We start from the raw sequence: 21,052 nt of genomic DNA, 5'->3' as shown, positions 1-21,052 counted from the left end.
AGAACAAAGTTTCCAAACATGACTCTCACCTTCCAAGGAAATTAAAAGTCTCCAGAACAACAGGACCTTAAGGTGTCGCGTCGCCCCGAGTTCCATCCGAGAAACGCAGGTTCCGCCGTTCGTCCGACCTTCAGCAGAAGTCTCGCTCCAAAGCCAGAGAAGGACAAACTCACAGGAAACTTGCACCGACTCCCGCTGGCCGAGTGCCACAATCCTGTCAGGAAACCTCAGCACTGCCCCCAGCCCGTATCCTCTCCTCAGCCTCGACTCGGTTTAAATCCCGTTTCCTGCTTTGGCTCTGGTTTGTTTGAAGTGCCGAAGAACCTGAGCTCTGTCTCATTGTATTCGCCTCCCCCCACATCGACCCACGCACCCCCCACCCCCGCTTTGGTGCCGAGCTCTGCATCCACAGACCCTCACCTTCGCTGACTCTCTTAAATACTTACCATCGTTTCCCCAATCCCCTCTCATTTCACTCGCCTGCTTTCATAACAAGTCTTTGGTAGCAGTCAGCTTCATTTTTTAGATTAGATTACCTGCAGTATAGAAACAGGCCCTTCGGCCCTACAAGTCCACGCCTCCCTTCCAAAGAGTAACCCACCCAGACCCATTAGGTAAAAACAATGACTGCAGATGCTGGAAACCAGATTCTAGATTAGAGTGGTGCTGGAAAAGTACAGCAGTTCAGGCAGCATCCGAGCAGCAGGAAAATTGACGTTTCAGGCAAAAGCCCCCAACCCAGACCCATTCCCCTACTCTATATTTAACCCTGACTAATATTTAACACTACATTCAATTTAGCATGGTCAATTCACCTGACCATCTTTGGACTATGGGAGGAAACCCACGCAGACACAGGGGGGAGAATGTGCAAACTCCATACAGACAGTCACCCATAGCAGGCATCGAACCCTGGCACTATGAGGCAGCAGTGCAAGCCACTGTTCCACCCCATCTCATGGATGATGTTTCAACAATGAGGCAGTGCTAAGCAAATAGCCCAGTCTAACAGTGAGGGTCAGTATTAAGTACGGATGGCGGAAGGACCAAGTTCAAATAAAGGGGTAAAGGGAAGTCTCTATCTTCAGTAAAAAAAATTGCCTACTCAGCAGCACTTCAATAAAGCATCACCTTCTCGAGGGCAATTAGGAATTGGCAATAAATGCTGTTCCAGCCAACAATATCCACATCCCATGAAGGATGAAAAAGAAACAGCCACTGTACCTCAATGAAACATATTGTTCATTAAGCACACTGGGCCAGTAGAGAATATGATAAGGTGCTCAGTAATTGTAGGTTCTTTCCATCGTTACATGTAGTGAAAACAACTCCTCAAGAGAGTCAATCCTAATAGTGCTGTTCAGGAATACCATCAGCATCTACTACTTGCCATTTCTAACCTGAACAGGTAGTTTTGCCATTGATAGTGAACTAAAGGCACTTTCAGATTTGTCAGATGTCATCAAAGATAATTAGTTCAGTTACACTCACTGCAATGGGGAATACTAGGCTATATCAATGCATTGTAAAAGCATGAAAACGTGACTCCGGCAATTTGTGAAGTCCCCTGGGACTTTTTCTCTTCATCGAGGTTGCCATACAAGGGCAAGTTGTTGTTGTACTGCATGCCATGTGAAGCTCCCATCCCCTGTGTTCATACTCCTTTACACTCTGAGCTTCACATTTGGACCACAAGCCCAGCCAATCAATGGAGTGTGCCATGGAATGGCAAATATAAGTGGTGAGAGCAGTAGAGAGAGGTCAGTCCCCTCCCTCACATCAATGTCAGGAGTCATCTGTCATTTTTATGGTCCATCCAAATTGCACCGCTATTGTGCAATCACTCAGTATTTGTAAAATGTTTGTCTTACCAATGAAAACCGATTTAAACACTGAATCTTGCAATATAGAAACATGCTGCTGAAGTTTTACTTCTTACATGATCACAATTTATAAGAGAAAATAATGCTGATTTGTTGGTAAATTAACTCCAGTGGACCAACTGATTGGACATATTGGACAACCCTGAGTGCACTCACTGCTGCACTGACAATTATTTAAACTTCCAATCTGGTTCTTTTCACTTGCTATAAGCAACATACATTAATTTCAGAAACCTATTCTCTGCAAACAAAAGGAATATGTTCAAGTCTTGTGCCATTTCTGAATTAGTCAGGAGCTGTGGAAGCCTGTGGTCCCCTATTGCTTTTGTCATGCCAAAGGCTCGGCCATTCAGCCCCAGGTAATAGCCAATGGGGAAGCCATGACACAATGGTGATGTCATTGGGCTGGTATCCAGATCCCCAGCCATTGTTCTGGTGTGATAGGTTCAAATCCCACCATAACAGATGGCTAAGTTCGAATTAAATAAAACCTGTAATTATGGAAAGCTGGACCAATGGCAACCTTGTAAAAATCCATCAGACTTACTTTATGGAAGGAAATCTGCCATCCTTACCTAGTCTAGCCCACAGCAGTGTGGTTGACTCTTAAATGCCCTCTAAATTGGTTCTCACCAGTCATTCAGGTAAAGAGGCAATTAGGGCTAGATAATGCTGGTCAAGCCAACAATCTCATGTACGAATAAAATAAATATATGCATTTTCTCTTGCAGTGTAAGCTGTTATGATTGTTTGAAATTTGACAGCAAGACCTGGTCAGTATTCAAGTTTGGGCTGACAAAGAGAAGGAGATATTCATGCTTTATAAGACCATTTCCAAAAAAAATCCAATCATCACCCCTTGACATTCAATTACATTACCATCACTGAATCCATTTATCTTCAACATCCTGAGGAATACCATTGCTAAGAAACTGAACTGGATTAGCCGTACTGTGGTTAGAACAGCAAGTAGAAGGATAGGAATCCTGCAGCAAGTAACCCACCTCCTGACTCCCCAAAGGCTCTCCACCATCTGCAAGGCACAAGACAGGAGTGTTTTGGAATACACTTGTCTGGATGAGTGCTGCTCCAACAATCTCAAGACGTTGGGGTAGCACATTGGCACTATTCCCTCTCAGCCACAGGGATCTGGGTTCGATTCCAGGCTTAGGTAACTGCTTGTGTGCAGTTTGCATATTCTACCCTATGTCTGTGTGAATTTTCTCCCACAGTCCAAACATCCCAAGACACCATGGATAATATAGCATGGGGAATCCACTTAACCTGCACACCTTTGGATTGTGGGAGGAAATCGGTGCACCCGGAGGAAACCCATGCAGACATGGGGAGAATGTGCAAACTCCACACAGACAGTTGTCTGAGGTTGAAATCAAACCCGGGTCCCTGGCGCTGTGAGTCAGCAGTGTTAACCACTGATCCACCGTGTTGTACCTGAGTCAGCTTTGCCAAATCAACAAAGTAGACATTTCTAGTCTCAGAATTATTTTGTGTTCTCTGAGCAGTTTGTCCCCTCCATCCATTAGCCTGGATTGACCTTTTGGAATTATTACTATAATGTCAGTCCCAAGTAATAAAGTTCATCACTCTTATCCTTTCATCATCTAAGCTGTCTGCAGCTATGTCTGGCAAAGTATTTTGCTTATTGTATTGGCATCATTGTATCTATTTATTTAACAATGGTGATACAGTCATAGCTCAGGGCACAAGGACAAGGGAGAGACCCCCGAGGTTCCCAGCCTCATTCCTGATGAAGGACTTTTGCCCAAAATGTCGATTTTCCTGCTCTTCAGATGCTGCCTGACCTGCTGTGTTTTCCAGCACCACACTCCTGACTCTAATTTCAGCATCTGCAGTACTCACTTTCACCCACAATGACAAGAGAACTGATTCAATGCTAAAAGAGAACTTTTTCAGAATGAAACCAAATCAGTTCAAGGATCAAAACTGAACAGCTCAAAATCTACTGATTATTTTGAAAAGCATTGGAGAGCCCAGTCAAGGTTGATAGATAAGCAGGTCAAGGTGCAAAATATCCTAATCATATTTACCTAGTGAGGATTTTAAAAGGAGAGAATAACAGAAGCCATTAGATATAAAAGCATAGGAGGAGGTAATTCAGAAACAAGAACATGAGATTAATCACCAATAAACAGCAGCATCTTGTGTAGGAGCATATAAAGTTTCTGTAAAAAGGGGCATTTCACTAAACTGGGAGTAAAAGAAGACAATTAACCCTTCTGTAGCAAAGGCGGTAAAGCAGTTTGTTTGAAGTGACTGAGGTATCAGTGGGGGGGTGCTTTGGAGCAAGTGATCATAATTCGGATAGTTTTGAAATAGCTATGAGAAAAGTTGGACTTGATCTCATAGAGTCATAGAGATGTACAGCATGGAAACAGACCCTTCGGTCCAACCCTTCCATGCCGACTAGATGTCCCAACCCAGTCTAGTCCCACCTGCCAGGACCCGGCCCATATCCCTCCAAACCCTTCCTATTCATGTACCCATTCAAATGCCTCTTAAATGTTGCAATTGTACCAGCCTCCACCACTTCCTCTGGCAGCTTATTCCAGACACGTACCACCCTCTGCATGAAAAAGTTGTGCCTTGGGTCTCTTTTATATCTTTCCCCTCTCACCCTAAACCTATGCCCTCTAGTTCTGGACTCCCCGACACCAGGGAAAAGACTTTGTCTATTTATCCTATCCATGCCCCTCATAATTTTGTAAACCTCTATAAGGTCACCCCTCAGCCTCCAACGCTCCAGCGAAAACAGCCCCAGCCTGTTCAGCCTCTCCCTGTAGCTCAAATCCTCCAACCCTGGCAACATCCTTGTAAATCTTTTCTGAACCCTTTCAAGTTTCACAACATCTTTCTGATAGGAAGGAGGCCAGAATTGCACACAATATTCCAACAGTGGCCTAACCAATGTCCTGTACAGCCACAATATGACTTCCCATCTCCTGTACTCAATACTCTGACCAATAAGGGAAAGCATACCAAGCGTCTTCTTCACTATCCTAGCTACCTACGACTCCGCTTTCAAGGAGCTATGAACCTGCACTCCAAGGTCTCTTTGTTCAGCAACACTCCCTACGATCTTACCATTAAGTGTATAAGTCCTGCTAAGATTTGCTTTCCCAAAATGCAGCACCTCTCATTTATCTGAATTAAACTCCATCTGCCACTTCTCAGCCCATTGGCCCATCTGGTCCAGATCCTGTTGTAATCTGAGGTAACCCTCTTCGCTGTCCACTACACCTCCAATTTTGGTGTCATCTGCAAACTTACTAACTGTACCTCTTATGCTCGCATCCAAATCATTTACGTAAATGACAAAAAGTAGAGGACCCAGCACCGATTCTTGTGGCACTCCACTGGTCACAGGCCTCCAGTCTGAAAAACAACCCTCCACCACCACCCTCTGTCTTCTACCTTTGAGCCAGTTCTGTATCCAAATGGCTAATTCTCCCTGTATTCCATGAGATCTAACCTTGCTAATCAGTCTCCCATGGGGAACCTTGTCGAATGCCTTACTGAAGTCCATATAGATCACATCTACTGCTCTGCCTCATCAATCTTCTTTGTTACTTCTTCAAAAAACTCAATCAAGTTTGTGAGACATGATTTCCCACGCACAAAGTCATGTTGACTATCCCGAATCAGTCCTTGCCTTTCCAAATACATGTACATCCTGTCCCTCAGGATTCCCTCCAACAACTTGCCCACCACCGAGGTCAGGCTCACTAGTCTATAGTTCCCTGGCTTGTCTTTACCGCCCTTCTTAAACAGTGGCACCACGTTTGCCAACCTCCAGTCTTCCGGCACCTCACCTGTGACTATCGATGATACAAATATCTCAGCAAGAGGCCCAGCAATCACTTCTCTAGCTTCCCACAGAGTTCTTGGATACACCTGATCAGGTCCTGGGGATTTATCCACCTTTAACCGTTTCAAGACATCTGCTTTAATTTGCTGCTGTTTTATTTCTTCTGAGTTACTTTGGTGTTCTATAATGTTAAAAGTGTTTAACCCTTTATATTTTCTTTGTGGCTATTAACAGTAAGGTTAGGATGTTGATTTGTGCTTCTTTGATGGACAGATACTGACTTATGTGAATTATGAGATGCTTTTTCTCATTCATAGATTAAAAACAAAGGGTTGTTTTTCTGATATTGAGATTTATTTGATTTTGGATTTGAGAATTTAAATCAGCAGACTGAGCATCTGATTGAATGATCAAAATCAGGGATGCTGTTACTTTATGTATCATACCACAGACATTCAATTTATTAAACTAAGGTGATAATGTTTGTTACAGAGAGTTAATCAATTCATAACAAGCAACCAATATTTTAAGGCTGAGCAACTAAGGCATTATTGATTGGACTACCTTGACTAATTTAATTTAAGATTGTGTTCTCCGAATAAATGAGAAATTTAGGAAAACTTAATGTTTTAATACAAAGTGTCTGGTCATATGATTCAATGACTATAAATCATGAGGTATTGATTTATTTTGATTGTAATTTGCTATATGGTGCTGCTTGAATGCGCAGAAGCTTTTGTTTGGAAAGATGAAAATAGCTTTGGGGAACTATAAAGTTATGGTTTGAGGACTTTTTAAGATGATTTTTTAGAAAATTAGCAAGTAGCTTGTTTGAAGCTACAATTATGTTGAATGGGTTCTATAGAGAGATGTCAGATGATCTGAATATTTCTCAAACAAATAAACACAAGTCGTACAGAATGGATTGATATTTATCAACATGGCAGGTTGGTTAGCCAACTAGAGTTGAAGAGTGTGGTGCTGAAACTCCATTTGTCACAGCCTGTTAATCATAAAAATACCAAAATTTGCATGTTGCCTGCTGAGACCATAAAACATAGGAGCAGAAGTAAGCCATTCAGCCCATTGAGTCTGCTCTGCCATTCAATGAGATCATCACTGATGTGGTAATCCTGAACTCCACATTCCTGCCTTTCCCCCATAGCTTCTGATGGCCTTTCTGATTAAAAATATGTCTATCTCAGCCTAATGTATGTTCTTTGTTCCTTTCTGACCAGCCAATCTTCTATTCCATCTAATACAATCTTCCTACATCATGAGATCCTACATTATACAATAATCTTTTATGCTTTAGGGTGTAGGTTTGCTCGCTGAGCTGTAGGTTTGATATCCAGACGTTTCATTACCTGGCTAGGTAACATCATCAGTGGCGAGCTCCAAGTGAAGCGAAGCTGTTGTCTCCTGCTTTCTATTTATATCAACTTATATAAATAGAAAGCAGGAGACAACAGCTTCACTTCACTTGGAGGTTGCCACTGATGATGTTACCTAGCCAGGTAATGAAATGTCTGGATATCAAACCTACAGCTCATCAAGCAAACCTACACCCTAAACCTCAATCTGAGCTACAAACCTTCACAAACCTTGCAAAAATCTTTTATGCTGCATCTTATCAAATGATTCCTGGAAACCTAAATACAGTACATCTATAGGCTCTTCTTTATCCACAGCACATGTTGTTCCTTCAAAGAACTTCAATACAATGGTCAAACTTGATTGTTTTCCACTAAATCATGCTAACCCATTCCTTTCCTTGAACTTAAATCACTATGAGTCAGGAAACAATTTGACTCTATGCCTATGAGTATTGTAAGTCAAGAAATGTTTGAATACCTGCAGCTTTTCTAAATGAAGTTCAAAAAGGGTATTATGTACAATTTTCTTTCCAACATTTATTTTAGATGAAGTAGTGAAAATCTGGCATTCAAATGACAACTTAGTGATTGGAAATGGGATGAGAAAGTTTGGATTGATGTGCTTTGTTATGAAGCCTTACAAATAAAGTGACGCATTTGTTCCTGTGCTAACAAAAATATATTGAGGAAAAGAGAGATACAAAGAGAGACATAGATTCAGTGAGAATTAAAGACAGAGAAGTGGGAAATTAGAGAAACATAGCAGAATAGAGAGATATGGAACTACTTCAAGACTCTTAGCTCAAAATTAATCCACAAATAACAAAACAATTCCACATAGTCAGAAGTCACACACTTCACCTGACAAAGGAGCAGTGCTCTGAAAGTTTGTGATTTCAAATAAACCTATTGGACCATGACCTGATGTCATGTAACTTCTGACTTTGTCCACCCCAGTCCAACACTGACACCTGCGCATCACAATTCCACATGGCCACTACATTGAGGAAGAGTCCAAATGATACACTGAGAAAGTGACATACGGGAATTTCATATGGCTTGAAACTATCAGTTAGTACCTATGAAGTGATCCAATCACAGTTTGGCAATTTTCTTACTCTACCATCAAATTTTGATGGTAGAGAACCAGCTAATTGAGGAGTTTGTTATTACTGTAGCTTCATTTCCAGTGCACATCCATTAGCTAATACTTGAAATGTAACCAGGATTTGTCTGTATATTGGAACAATAATCCACTGGTCTTGCAGAGTCAAGCAGTTCCCAAACATTTGTTGACTCTTCATTGCTCAAACAGGCATAGAATCAAATTACTTCCTCGCCTGTTTTAGAATGAGTTAATGAAGAGGAATAACCTGGAGAATTCATGCATCTCGTTGCCTGAGAAACTTCACCTCAGCAAGTTTCCATTGAAATCCTTTAAAATAAGTTATTATTACAGGTATAAGTTCAAGCACTACTGCATCATTTCTGACACAAAGGCAAGAGAAGTCATGACTCTTGTCTTGTTTCATGAGAATGTCACACAGCACCAGGTTATAGTCCAACAGGTTTATTTAGAAGTACCAGCTTTTGGAATGCTGCTCCCTCATCAGGTAGCTGTGGATCATACCAATCTCAGAGCAACTCTACTTGGGTATTCACCAAAAGCTCAAATTAGGTGAATGCAAAAGAATTAAGTAGCTAAAGAAGGTTACAGAGAAAGGAAGAATCTCTTAAGGCCAGGAAGAGGTTTTAAAACATGGATGAGAACTTCAAAGTCAAGATGCTGTTTGATTGAGAGCTGGGATATGTATCAGTGAGCTCAAAGTGACAGGTGACTGGCAGTTGCTGTGATTGAAGACATGGGCAGCAGAATGATCTCAGGTTTATTGAATATGCAGTCTGGAGTTCAACGTAATGGTGACAGCATAACTCCATTTCTGATCTTGCCAGAATTTACAGAAGTAGTGGGAATCTACTTAATTTCCATAGGGGTGGCAAGTGGGGTGGCACAATGGCTCAGTGGTTAGCACTGCTGCCTCAAAGTGTTGGGGAGATGGGTTTGATTCCACTTGGGTGGCTGTGTGGAGTTTGCACCATGTCTGCATGGGTTTCCTTCAGGTGCCATGGAGTCTTCCCACAGTCCAAAGATATGCAGGTTAGATGGATTGGCCATGCTAAATTGTCCATAGTGTTCAGGTTATGTGGATTAGCCATTGGTAATGCACTGTTATGGGTTTGTGGATGGGTGTGGTTGGAATGTTTTTCAGAGGGTCGGTTTGGACTCAATGGGCCGAATGGTCTGCTTCCACACAGTAGGGATTCTAAGTGCCCTTGTCATCTTAGGCCTATCTCCATTCATCATCTGCCCACATGTTCGGAAATCTAGCACCTGTGTGCCTTTGATTGCTAGGGGAGGTTGGGATCTGAGGGGAGGGAGGGACAGGGGACCTTAGCATTGTTTTTTTTTCCCAAGCTTCTCAGGTCTAATTCTGTCCATTTGGATGCTCAGACATGCTTTGCCTTGTCAGTGTGGTAGTTCCTAGCCCTCCATCATATCCTGACTGAGCTAGGGAGATGGGAGCTGCCAGCAGAGGGCACTTGCTCCTCCAATTCTGCCCTCAGAGGTAGATTTCTCAGTTCTCCAGGATTGCAGTGGAATCTTCACGAATTGAAGTCTAATTCCCAAAAGACCAGTGCAAAGGAGCTTTATGAGTGAGGGCTTCAAGAAACTCTACTCGTTTTAAGATTTTCTTTGGATTTTGGTTCTTGAAATGTAGTAACATGAGTTGGAGAAATGGAATAACACGTGGAATTAATTCATCTCATGAATTGCAGTTTTTAAGAATTTTTTAAAAATATTGGATGTGGAGTAAATGGCTGTTTGATCAGCAGTCATGACATCATCCAGTCTGGTAATCAATATGCACTTTTAAAGTGGTGAAAGGCACCATCAAATGTGTAACCAGTGGGAGCAATGTGGTGGGGTGGTTAGTGCAGGTGATGGACAAGCCTTTGGAGGTAGGAGGTCGTGTGATGACAATTCCAGGATTATATCCAATCAGAGTTTGTAATTCAACCATCCCTGATAATAAGACAAAATTAATCACTGTCCATGCAGTTCAGTTTCCAGCATCTCAGTAACTGCGTAACAAAGAATACTGGAGTTGGTAACTAATGGCAGCAATAAATCTCTAACAGCAGACCAAGGCCTCAGGCAAGGAAAGCCCTAGTGATGGAAAAGTTTAGGAATCATTAGTGCAAAGTTACTCTGTTCTCTCTGAGCCTGCTACAGTGACAAATTCCTAAAGAAATGTGGTGTTGATATAATTAAAACATCTGCTGGTTTATATCAGAAATGACACGGGATTCTCATGGGTCTCTCAAGTCCGATATTGAAGTATGCCCAAACAGCTTTAATGGCTAAAATACATTCTCTCTTTGTTCATTCACAAACTGGGATGAAGTTTCAGGGTTCCCAGTGAAGGACATTACCAAGGTTACAGTGAGTAGGAGAGAAGGCAAGATGATAGTCAAGTCATTCTGAATCTGCAAGAGGAAAGGAGAAATGAGAGAGAGGAAAGGAACTTCAGGGACAGATATTATTGTTCTTCGACTGGAATTGTCACAGTGCAGCACATTTAGAAAAATCAAGCAGGGATATCATAAACCGAGTGGACATCCCTCCAGATTTCCTTTGCAGAATTTTCCCAGATGATCAGAGAGCTCTGGGGCCAGGAACAGGAAAATCTATTCTGGGAGAGTCCATGTATTGAGGAAGAAACAGCCAGGCCTTCAAACAATGACCAATAGAACATCAATCAATAGATGGGTAGGATACTTATAGTTTACAACGTAATGTGACCATGACCATTCATGTGACCTTAGTGGAAATGCATCTGTACATTAAAACCAAGTAAGCATTGATGACTTATTTTTAATAACCTGATGGCATTGAAACAATTAGTGGCACTTTACGACTAGCTTTTTCCCAAAAGAATGCTTGAACATGATTGATTTTGACCTGCTTCTGATGGCTCAGTAACTGCATGCAATGTTGCAGTAGGTGCAAAAATTCATAAAGATCATGAAGATCATGCAGTTTTGTTTCGGAAACCTGGTCAGTTTGGACGAGTTGGGCTGAAGGGCCTGTTTCCAAGCAGTATGATTCTATGACTCCATCCAAGATTCCATCCTTACTCAGCTCATGTTGGAACGCATTGAAAACCATCAGCGTTTCTCATATTTCTATTCCAATAATTTATCACATCTTGAAAAGTATGAATGTGAACTTGGATCAGGCTGCGTTAGGATACCTCTGAGGTCAAATGGTTGTGAAAAGTCACACTCGATGTAGAATGGCTAAAGAACCATTTGGTTTTGGACTGTAGTTTGTTCTTTATTTATTCTTCCATGGGATGTGGACATCACTAGCAAGGCTAGCTTTTGCTTCCCATCTCTAATTGCCCTTGAACTGGCTGGCATATTTAGCCATTTCAGGAGAAATAACAGTCAGCTACATCACAGTAGGGCAAGACATGGCTGAGGTTGGCAGAATTCCTTCTCTGAAGAACATTAATAAATCAAACGGCTTTTTTCAATAATTGAAGATAGTTTTATAGTCACCGTTACAATGACTAGATTTAAATTCTGGGCTTTGGACAGTAAGATATTTGTCTGTTTAATGGTTTGCTCATTTTTAAGAATCCTCACAAAAGGTACTGAAATATGAGCTGCTAAAACCCTCTCTTTTCTTGCCTGTTCCAAACAGTTCAAATGCTTTGAGTCTGTTTTGCTGAGCATCTTGGAACTTCAAACATCAAACTCCAAAGTGGCAGTTATGCTTTTTATCTGATGCCAATTTTCTACACTGTAAAAAAATGCTTCTGAAGACCAAGTAACAATAACTGCTTCAGTTAGACAAAAAACCTTGCATTTATATAGTGCCTTTCAATATCTAAATATCCCAAGTGCTTTACAGCCAATAGAGTACTTTTGAAGAGTCCTTCCTCCTGTCATTATGAAGAAGATGGAATATCAATCATTGTATTCCATCATCTGATTTAATATTCTAGACATTCATAGATTGAACTGTGTCTGAAAAGGGACTGAAAGTCATTAACTTCTAAGTGGCCACTGGCATCATCTAACTATACAAATGGTCAAGTTTCAAGTTTCAATGTGGCTTATGCAACAGACAGCTGATCTGAAACACCATATTCCCCACCCTATCCCGAGTCCCTCCATTCCCTATCCCGAGTCCCTCCATTCCCTATCCAGGGAGGTGTAGAAAGACTCCGATTCTCTATTTTGCTTTACACCTTTTTGAGAATGTTCATGTGTTGTAGATGGACAATTAACAAGAGTAAAAATATATCTTTCAGGACACTGGGGACAACTCCTCTTCTGTCCTTCGAGATTATGTCCAATGATCTAATTTTGTTGAACTGAGAGTGTAGTTGGGTCCTTGGTTTAATACCTTATCCAAAGGTCTGCACATCCAGCACAATCTCCCTCAGTACTACAGTGGGGGGTCAATTTCAAATCTGTGCTCAAGTGCGTGGAGTGGGACTTGAATTCACAGTAGGTGAGATTGCTATTATTGAGCTATAACTAGCATCTGAATGTAGGCCTCCATCGATCACAGTGCCCCTTTATTCTGAAAACTCATTTTCTGTAGAACAGTGTCACACTGCACACTGCGACAAACAATATCCTTCAAGCTTGTTTGTCAAGCAGAATTAGACATTTTTTATAAAGAAAATAATGAATTCAATTAATTTTAAAGTCTGTAGCCCTTGAGTGGTTAATTAGCCAATTAAGGGAAATGAGGGACTGATTAATGAATAATAATTGTTTAGACTGAAAGGAATTACTGCCCAAGTTTAATTGTGTAAGTTGTTATTTGTCTTTTATGGAAATATCAAAGAGTTATAGTAAAATATAGATATTTTTTATCTTATTTTGCTTTCAATAGTTTCCTCCTCAAGTTGAGTTGGGGGGGGGGGGGGCGGGGAGATTTGTTTCTAGGCTCTGGCACTACTTCACAATCCCTGAGAGATTTTGAATACTACACTTGACTGCTATTTTCGCCCTTTTCACCCATGATCAACATTGATTCTTTGCACCATTAAGTGAATGTTTGTAGATTCAGACCCAATCAATAAATGCATATGGTGCATATTCTCTGTCATTTGATATATCAATTGAGATGCACAGCAGCCCTGAAGTATTTGACAAATTAGAGAATCACAGAAGTGTTCTGATTCAGAATGAGGACATTCAGTCCAATGATTATTATGACTTATAGATTCATAGCATCATAGAGATGTACAGCACAGAAACAGACCCTTCGGTCCAACCTGTCTATGTCGACCAGATATCCTAAATTAATCTAGTCCAATTTGCCAGCATTTGGTCTATATCCCTCTACACCATTCCTAATCATCTACCCATCCAAATACCCTTTAAATGTTGTAGTTGAACCTGCCTCCTTCACTTCCTCTGGCAGCTCATTCCATACAAGCACCAGTCTTTGTGTGAAAAGCTTGCCCATTAAGTCCCTTTTATATCTTTCCCCTCTCACCCTAAACCTATGCCCTTTAGTTCTGGACTCTCCCATCCCTGGGAAAAGACCTTGTCTATTTACCCTATCCGTGCCCCTCATGATTTTATAAACCTCTGTAAGGTCACCCCTCAGCCTCCGAAGCTCCAGGAAAAATAGCCCCACCCTATTCAGCCTCTCGCTATATCTCAAATCCTCCAACCCTAGCAGCATCTTTGTAACTCTTTTCTGAACCAATTCAAGTTTCACAATATCCTTCCTATAGGAGTGAGACCAGATTGTACGCAATCTTCCAGAAGTGGCCAATCCTGTATAGCAGCAATTTGACTTCCCAACTCTTTTACTCAATGCTCTGACCAATACAGGAAAGCATGCCAAATGCCTTTTTCTTTATCCTATCCACCTGCGACACGACTTTCAAAGAACTATAAAACAGCACTCAAAGGTCTCTTTGTTCAGCAAAACCCCCCAGAACCATTAAGTGTATAAGTCCTGCCATGATTTGCCTTTCCAAAAATGCAGCACCTCACATTTATCTAAATTAAACTCCATCTGCCACTTCTCAGCCCATTGACCCATCTGATCAAGATCCCATGGTACTCTGAGATAATTTTCTTTGCTATCCACTACACCTCCAATTAGGTGTCTTCTGCAATCTTACTAACTGTGTCTCCTATGCTCACATCCAAATCATTTGTATAAAAGACAAAAAGCAGTGGACCCAGCATCGATCCTTGTGGCATTCCACTGGTCATAGGCCTCCAGTCTGAAAAGCAACCCTTTGTCTTCTACCTTTGAGCCAGTTCTGTGTCCAAATGACTAACTCTCCCTATATTCCATGTGACCTTAGTGATGGACTTAGAAGTTAGCATGAATTTGGTACAGCAGAGATTAATCTACAACGTTGCGATTTCTCACTTAATTGAATGTAATTGATGGCTTGTGCAATGTGACCCACAACATACATTGTCTGATGGGAACACTGGATTGCAGAGGCAGCCCAAACTACTTCCATTGTGAGTCTGACGTCACAAATTGGAAGGAGGTTGCCTCTCTCTCCAGGCTGTTGGAATCTTTGATTATGTATATTTCTTGCAACTTAACCCAGAGTACAGAATCACTGCGTAAAACTATTTCTGGCTCATTGGTACATAGTATAGATAATCTCATCAAAAACAAGAGGACTGACTGAATTGGGTACTCATTTGAAGCTGGGGTTAAATTATATCTGTGGAGAGAAGAAGCTTATTTTAAATTGGGGCCAAATGTTTCATAATGATTCTCTGAAGCTTTAAATTGGATTTGAAAGGGCTTATGTTCACATGTTTCTTTACTGATTTGATATTATTAAATCTGGTTATCAAAACCAGCTTGTAGACTCAGGTGTGAAGGTTAGGTGAATTGGCTATGCTAAACTGCCCATTGTATTCAGGGATGTGAGGGTTAGGTGCATTAGTCAGGGGTAAATGTAGTGGAATGGGTCTGGTGAGTTACTCTTTGGAGGGTCGGTGTGGGCTTGTTGGGCCAAATGGCCTGTTTCCATACTGTAGGGATGATTCGATTATAAATTCAAGGTTCCATGATTCTGTCTTAAAGCAGTGATGTGAAATGCCATAAAATGTGATGCTACCAATAAGAAGGGATTAAAATATTCAGGTGTTTGGCTCCTTACATTGAGAAACTGAAAATTAAAGACACAAACCTTCTTGCTGAGCACTGCTGCCTCTCAGCACCAGGGACCCAGGTTCGATTCCACTCTCAGGCAATTGTCTGTGTGGAGTTTGCACATTCTCCCCTGTGTCTGTGTGGGTTTTCTCTGGGTACACCAGTTTCCTCCCACAGTCCAATGATATGCAGATTAGGTGGATTGACCACGCTTAATTGCTCCAAAGTGCCCAGGGACATGCAAACTAGTTGGATTAGCCATGGGAAAACGCAGGGTTACAGGGATAGGGTGGATCTAGTTGGGATGCTCTTTGGAGGGTTGGTGTGAACCCAATGGGCTGAATGGCCTGCTTCCATACTGTAAGGATTCTCTGATTTTATGATTCTATCTGAATACTAACACAATCATACAGCTGCAACCAAAACAGATGTATGTCATCATTTTCTTCAGATTTTTCTCCAAAGTTCAAATTTTGATCCTCGCATTCGATGCATTCTTTGCCTTGCCTTACCTCTGCCTAACCCTGTCACCTCCTCAAGTTCTCTAACCCCCCAGAGAATTCTGCACACCTCCAGCTCCGTCATCCCATGGATTCTTAATTTCATTCATCCATTGGCAGCTGTGCCTTTAACTGTGAAGGTCCCAGTTCTGGCATTCCCTCCTTGAACCCTTCCAGTTCTCTACTTACTGCCCCTCCTTTAAGGCACTCTTTAGTTCAAAACTGACCTCTTTGTTCAAACATATAGCGACTGGTCCTAATATCCCTTATGCATTCCTCCTTCCAGTTCTTTTCTGCCTCGCTATTTGATGGCCACTATTGTGAAATGTCTCTCTGCAGTGCGAGGTGCAGTGTACAAATATAAGTGATTGCAGAATTGTAAGAATTAAAATCCGTAATATGGCAGGGGCCAATGCAAATAGAAGTCTTCTCGAATTCTAAGTACATATATTTATCAGGTGATTGTAAACTACTATCTTCTAATTCTGTATTAGGTGCAGCACTTTCCAACACCTTTTAACATCACAATTTTTTAACAAGTGCTCAAGTTTCCAAAGCAGTTCAGCTTTGAAAATTCAAAACCATTTTATGCATACAAAATAATTCTGAACTATTGTGACAGTGTGAATGAAGCAGCATTGAATTAGAAAGTTTAGGCTGTATATCATTTTAGGAACAGATTTATTTTCCTGATATTAAACTGAATAGATTGATTCATGAACTGCAGCATCTATTATTTAATGTTGTTTTTAGGTAGTCAGTCATACCGTAATAAGCCTAAGATGTACCACTAAAGCATTGAAATCCCCCACATCCACCAATAAAGTATTGAGTATTTCACTGAGACAATGCTATAAAAGAGTCACACAAGATTCATTGCAGACAACATAAATTCAGTTGCTCTCGGCTCTCCCTCTGGTAGCTCACTCGTGATTCCTTTATGTGCTATTTTAATGCAATTGTTAACCTTGTTTTTTCTAGCAGAGAAATGAAATTTAAAAGAGATTCTTGAGACGTGCTTGCAGGAATGGAATTTATTGCCCAATATTATTTAATAAAACTGATTTGCTTACGGCACGACTGCATATGACAATTAGAGTCAACCACAGCAGTGTGGGACTGGAATCATGTAAATGCAGGTCAGGCAAGGATGGCAGATTTTCCACCCAAAGCGATACTAGTTTAAAAGTAAAAGTGCTTGACTGTGGAACAATCGTGCATAAAATGATGAGAATCCAGCCCACATTATACCTGGACCAAGCAAAATCGAATGGGGATTTAATATAATCTCGTGCTGCTATGACATGTAACAAGGGCACTCCATTGGGAATAACCATGAAATGAACATTACCCAATGGGAATTTAAAATAATCAAACACAATCCAATAGAGTTTGCATTGCTCAATGATGAAATAATTTCAAGAATTAACAAACAAAATTAACTTTAAAAAACAATTTTAAATCCAGCTCAGACACTAGATACAGATAATTGACCTTAGGAGCAGTTTGTTCCATCCATTAACCATGATAATTTTGCTATTTAACTATTTATTACCTTGTAGCCATGACACTTACATTCCCAGCTAGTGGTCATTTCAATATTTAGTGTATTATTTTTAAAACCATAAACAGTCAACCAAGTCTGCCTTGCAGATTATCTGAGGGGCTAAATAGATCAACAAGCCACAACTTTATTGTCTCTTTTTGGCTCACATTCTTTGGTGAGGCGTAGTTGGATAGTGAAGGAATATAAGGCCGCAAAATATATCAGTGGACAGTTTTTGGAAGGAAGCTGTCTGTGTATGGGTCATTGTTACTCTTTTTTGTAGTAATTTGTTGGGCTGAGGGCGAAGTGTTAATTTTCAAGAGCTGAACAGTTGATTTGCTGGTGGGATAGTCTACCACTGTGTTTGCCTGCAGGAAGCAAACACTTCACAGAGCAGGTCTTTTTTGTAGAAGCATTCATTCAGAGTTGGAACCTGCCTCTCTGCTTTACACATGGAATCTAGACCTTGATTTGGACTATTATCCTTTCAACTTTCAAACTTCCTACAATTCTTAACGCAATTTGCATAGAAGTGAAGTACATTCCCGTTCATACAAGTGTGCACACGTTTGCATCTGTTGATTGAACACATTTATTTTCAATATACAGGGTCATTGCATATTCCCGAAACTTTAGTCTGTAATTCATATACCTTGCACCTTTTGCAGATATAAATAAGTTATAGAGCATATTCCCGAGATCTATAAATGGGGTATTTAGGAAGTTAAAGCTTAGCATTAATAAAGCCGTCCTCAGACAGAAACACACCGAACATTTTATTTCTGATCAGTCTGCCTTGTGTTAACTATCACGATTTTGGAAAGAACTATTTTTATTTATTCCTAATCTTGAATAAATCTTATTTCACCCCTTGTCTTCAGACATCCAATTTTTAACAAAATAAGCGCCTAGTTGTTAAAAAGCGGAAAAGATAACAAGCGGGGAGTCACTTCGATTTAGATCAGGCAAATGGTATGGTTTGGAATTTAGAAATTTGCAGTGTTATCGAAAAGACAAATCAGACGAGTTTCCAACGGATGTAGTTCAGCTCTCTGCGTTAAAATGTGTCAGAATAGTAGTTTGTCGATGTCTTCTACATTCCCAGCAACATTAGGAAGAACAAACTATTTTGGAGGAATGCCTCTTTTTGTGGACATCCATAAATACTTTTACCTGATGAAAGTCGTTGTTAATTTTACGTTGGGATTTTCGATTATCTACTTCTTTAACATCATTCACATTTGTTCTCAATTCTTGTTTTGTTACAATACATTAAATTTTCAATTTATAAAGACATTTCAAATGAGACTGAATTGGAATCCTGTTTTGTTACCCCCCCCCCCCCCCCCGCTTACAGACGGGAGGATGGAATTTCTCAATAGTAAATAGATAGGACTTTGCTATCTCTTTTCCGGAATGTCCCAATGACTGGACAAGGGACACTTAACTAGTTTTACACATTTCTTTTAACGGGGAGAGAAGACAGGCGCTGTTAACTCAAGCCAGGAGAGAAAAGGCGGAATTGCATATGAAAAAGGTCATTAAAATTTGTAATCAGTCTCCCATTGTATCGAAGTTAAAAGTGTTTATTTGAGAACAGAAAGAGAAACAGAGAGGGAGAGAGAGAGATGTTTGGTGTTTGCCGCTTGTTATGCCAATCTTGATGGTTACAGAAGAGAAAACAAAAGTTTAAAAGCGGAGGGGGATATTTGAAGATTCGGTACTTACTTCGAAATCTGTAGCTGGGCTTGAAGGGGTGCAGATGTCTTGACCCTCTCATAGACTTGTCTAGTGGACAGGTACAGTGACATTGGCAGACTTTAGAACTCCCCGTACCGGTAAAAAGGACAAGGCAGAGCCAAAGATAAGCAAATAAAAGCATCATATAGGGTCTGGGTTTGGGAGTGAGGTTTCTCCCGTGGCTACTAACAACGCCAGCATCAGCAGCAACAGACTTAGGTCTGTGTAGCTGCCTGCCTGCTTCAGGCTCCTTGGTAAATTATTGGAATTTGTTATCATGCATGTTTGCAACTGCTTTTGTGCTTTTCCTCTTCTTTTTCTAAGTTGTGGAACAATGAGGGAGAAAGGCTTGATGGCACCATGCTGAGCTGAGAGCTGAACAGGGGAGCAGAGCTGACTGCAGCATCTGTGACATCCAGAGAGAGGGGGAAAATGAGAAGGGGGGGGGGGGGGGCAGTGGTGGAGAGATTTTCCAACATAATTTAAAACAACACTGTCAGAAAAGCAACTTTGTCAACTCAGGGGAATCCTCAGGCATCTTTTTGTTTAGCCTGTGATATACTGCAGAAATAAATATGCTTCATGTTAAGGATTTGTTTTCCCTCTCTCTCCAGTATCAGGGAGGTAGGAAGTTGCCGTCCTTGAAAGATGGCCACATAAAGGATGTCAGCCCTTTAGAAATTCTGTTTTCAAACAGTATTGACTGTCCTGTGATAGATTTTACCGCCTGTCTGTGCTGCCTTTTGTATGGATGTTTGTTGGGTTTAGGAAGCTGGGAAGCAAAAGTGAAACATTTTCTCTTTGTGAACACAAACAAAATGAAATCTAAAACAGTAACAGATATTCCATCATCTCCGGCTATCCTCCCCAGTCTGGGCTACTAACAAAGTTGTTTTATTTTTATTGCTTTCTATGAAAGAGTTGGACAGCATGTCCACTGTTTGAATCACTTTGAGTTCAGAATCAATCTGAAATCAATGAAGTTTCACTTGAGAGAGTGCTGTTTGTCCAGAAGGGGATTGTGTTTTCAAAGTATGCCCAGTGCCCCCACAGTTTTAACTGGGAGAGAAACCCCAGTTTCTAAATAAGAGTTGGTTGAGGGCTGGGGAGCTGATGCCAGTCTTAGCAAGTAACTAATTAGGCAGCAGCTTGATATTGGAGTGAAGTCAGCAATGTTCACAGACTTGTATTTCAGGTGTCAGGTAAAACATGGGATATCACCTGGGGTGAGTTTATATCGAATATTTTAAGACCCTCACTGGAACATTTGCTCAACTTTGCCAGTTATTTCAAGAATACAAGCTCTGAGTACAGACCCTGTGTTTTCACTGGATCCTGTCCTTGAATCACTTTAGGATTGGCCCCTGTCTTTTTGTCAGGATCCCTGTCCCTAATGCTACCCAGTGACCCCCTTTTGGAAGGTCAGTGTGTGTAACTGAGTGTCATCTCTCGTCTCAACCCATTTCAGTGTCTGTCGGCTGAATGTTAGGGGTTTTTTTTGGCGAAGTCTGGAGGTGCCTCACCACAAGGCCAAGCACATTTCCTTACCCTACCTTCCCAACCTCGCCTCATTAATTACCTACCCCATCCTTATTAGAGTGGTGCTGGAAAAGCACAGCAGGTCAGGCAGCATCCGAGAAGCAGGAAAATCAAAGGGCTTTTGCCCGAAACATTGATTTTCCTGCTCCTGGGATGCTGCCTGATCTGCTGTGCTTTTCCAACACCCCTCTAATTTTGATTCGAATCCCCAGCATCTGCCGTACCCACTTTCTAATCCAACCTTGTGGCATCTCTCACATTCCATTCCCATCCCATCACACCGCGTGCAGTTCCTGGAGCTGCCCGGTGTGGTTGCGGCAGACCTCCAGAAATATCCTGGATCTGGCAGACAGGGAGGAAATTGGCACCCCACCCCATCGAGGGCTGGGAA

The 21,052-nt window shown here is 41.2% G+C and overlaps 1 protein-coding gene across 2 annotated transcripts in view; it reads right to left on the bottom strand.

The window, feature by feature from the left end:
* robo4 (roundabout, axon guidance receptor, homolog 4 (Drosophila)) overlaps window positions 1–19,479 on the bottom strand; it is a 143,565-nt gene extending 124,086 nt beyond the window's left edge. Inside the window, exon 1 of one of the 2 annotated variants that reach the window (XM_072593110.1) lies at window positions 19,111–19,479. In XM_072593110.1, the coding sequence (XP_072449211.1) occupies window positions 19,111–19,267 (157 nt within the window). In that variant the 5' untranslated portion in view covers window positions 19,268–19,479. Of the gene's footprint in view, window positions 1–29; window positions 324–19,110 lie in introns of those variants that run through there. The other variant, XM_072593111.1, reaches the window with a different exon arrangement.
* Between the last annotated feature and the right edge of the window lie 1,573 nt (window positions 19,480–21,052).

Source organism: Chiloscyllium punctatum, chromosome 23, assembly GCF_047496795.1.
Source record: "Chiloscyllium punctatum isolate Juve2018m chromosome 23, sChiPun1.3, whole genome shotgun sequence".
Classification (NCBI taxonomy): domain Eukaryota; kingdom Metazoa; phylum Chordata; class Chondrichthyes; order Orectolobiformes; family Hemiscylliidae; genus Chiloscyllium; species Chiloscyllium punctatum.
This window is presented reverse-complemented; position numbering and strand designations above follow the sequence as displayed.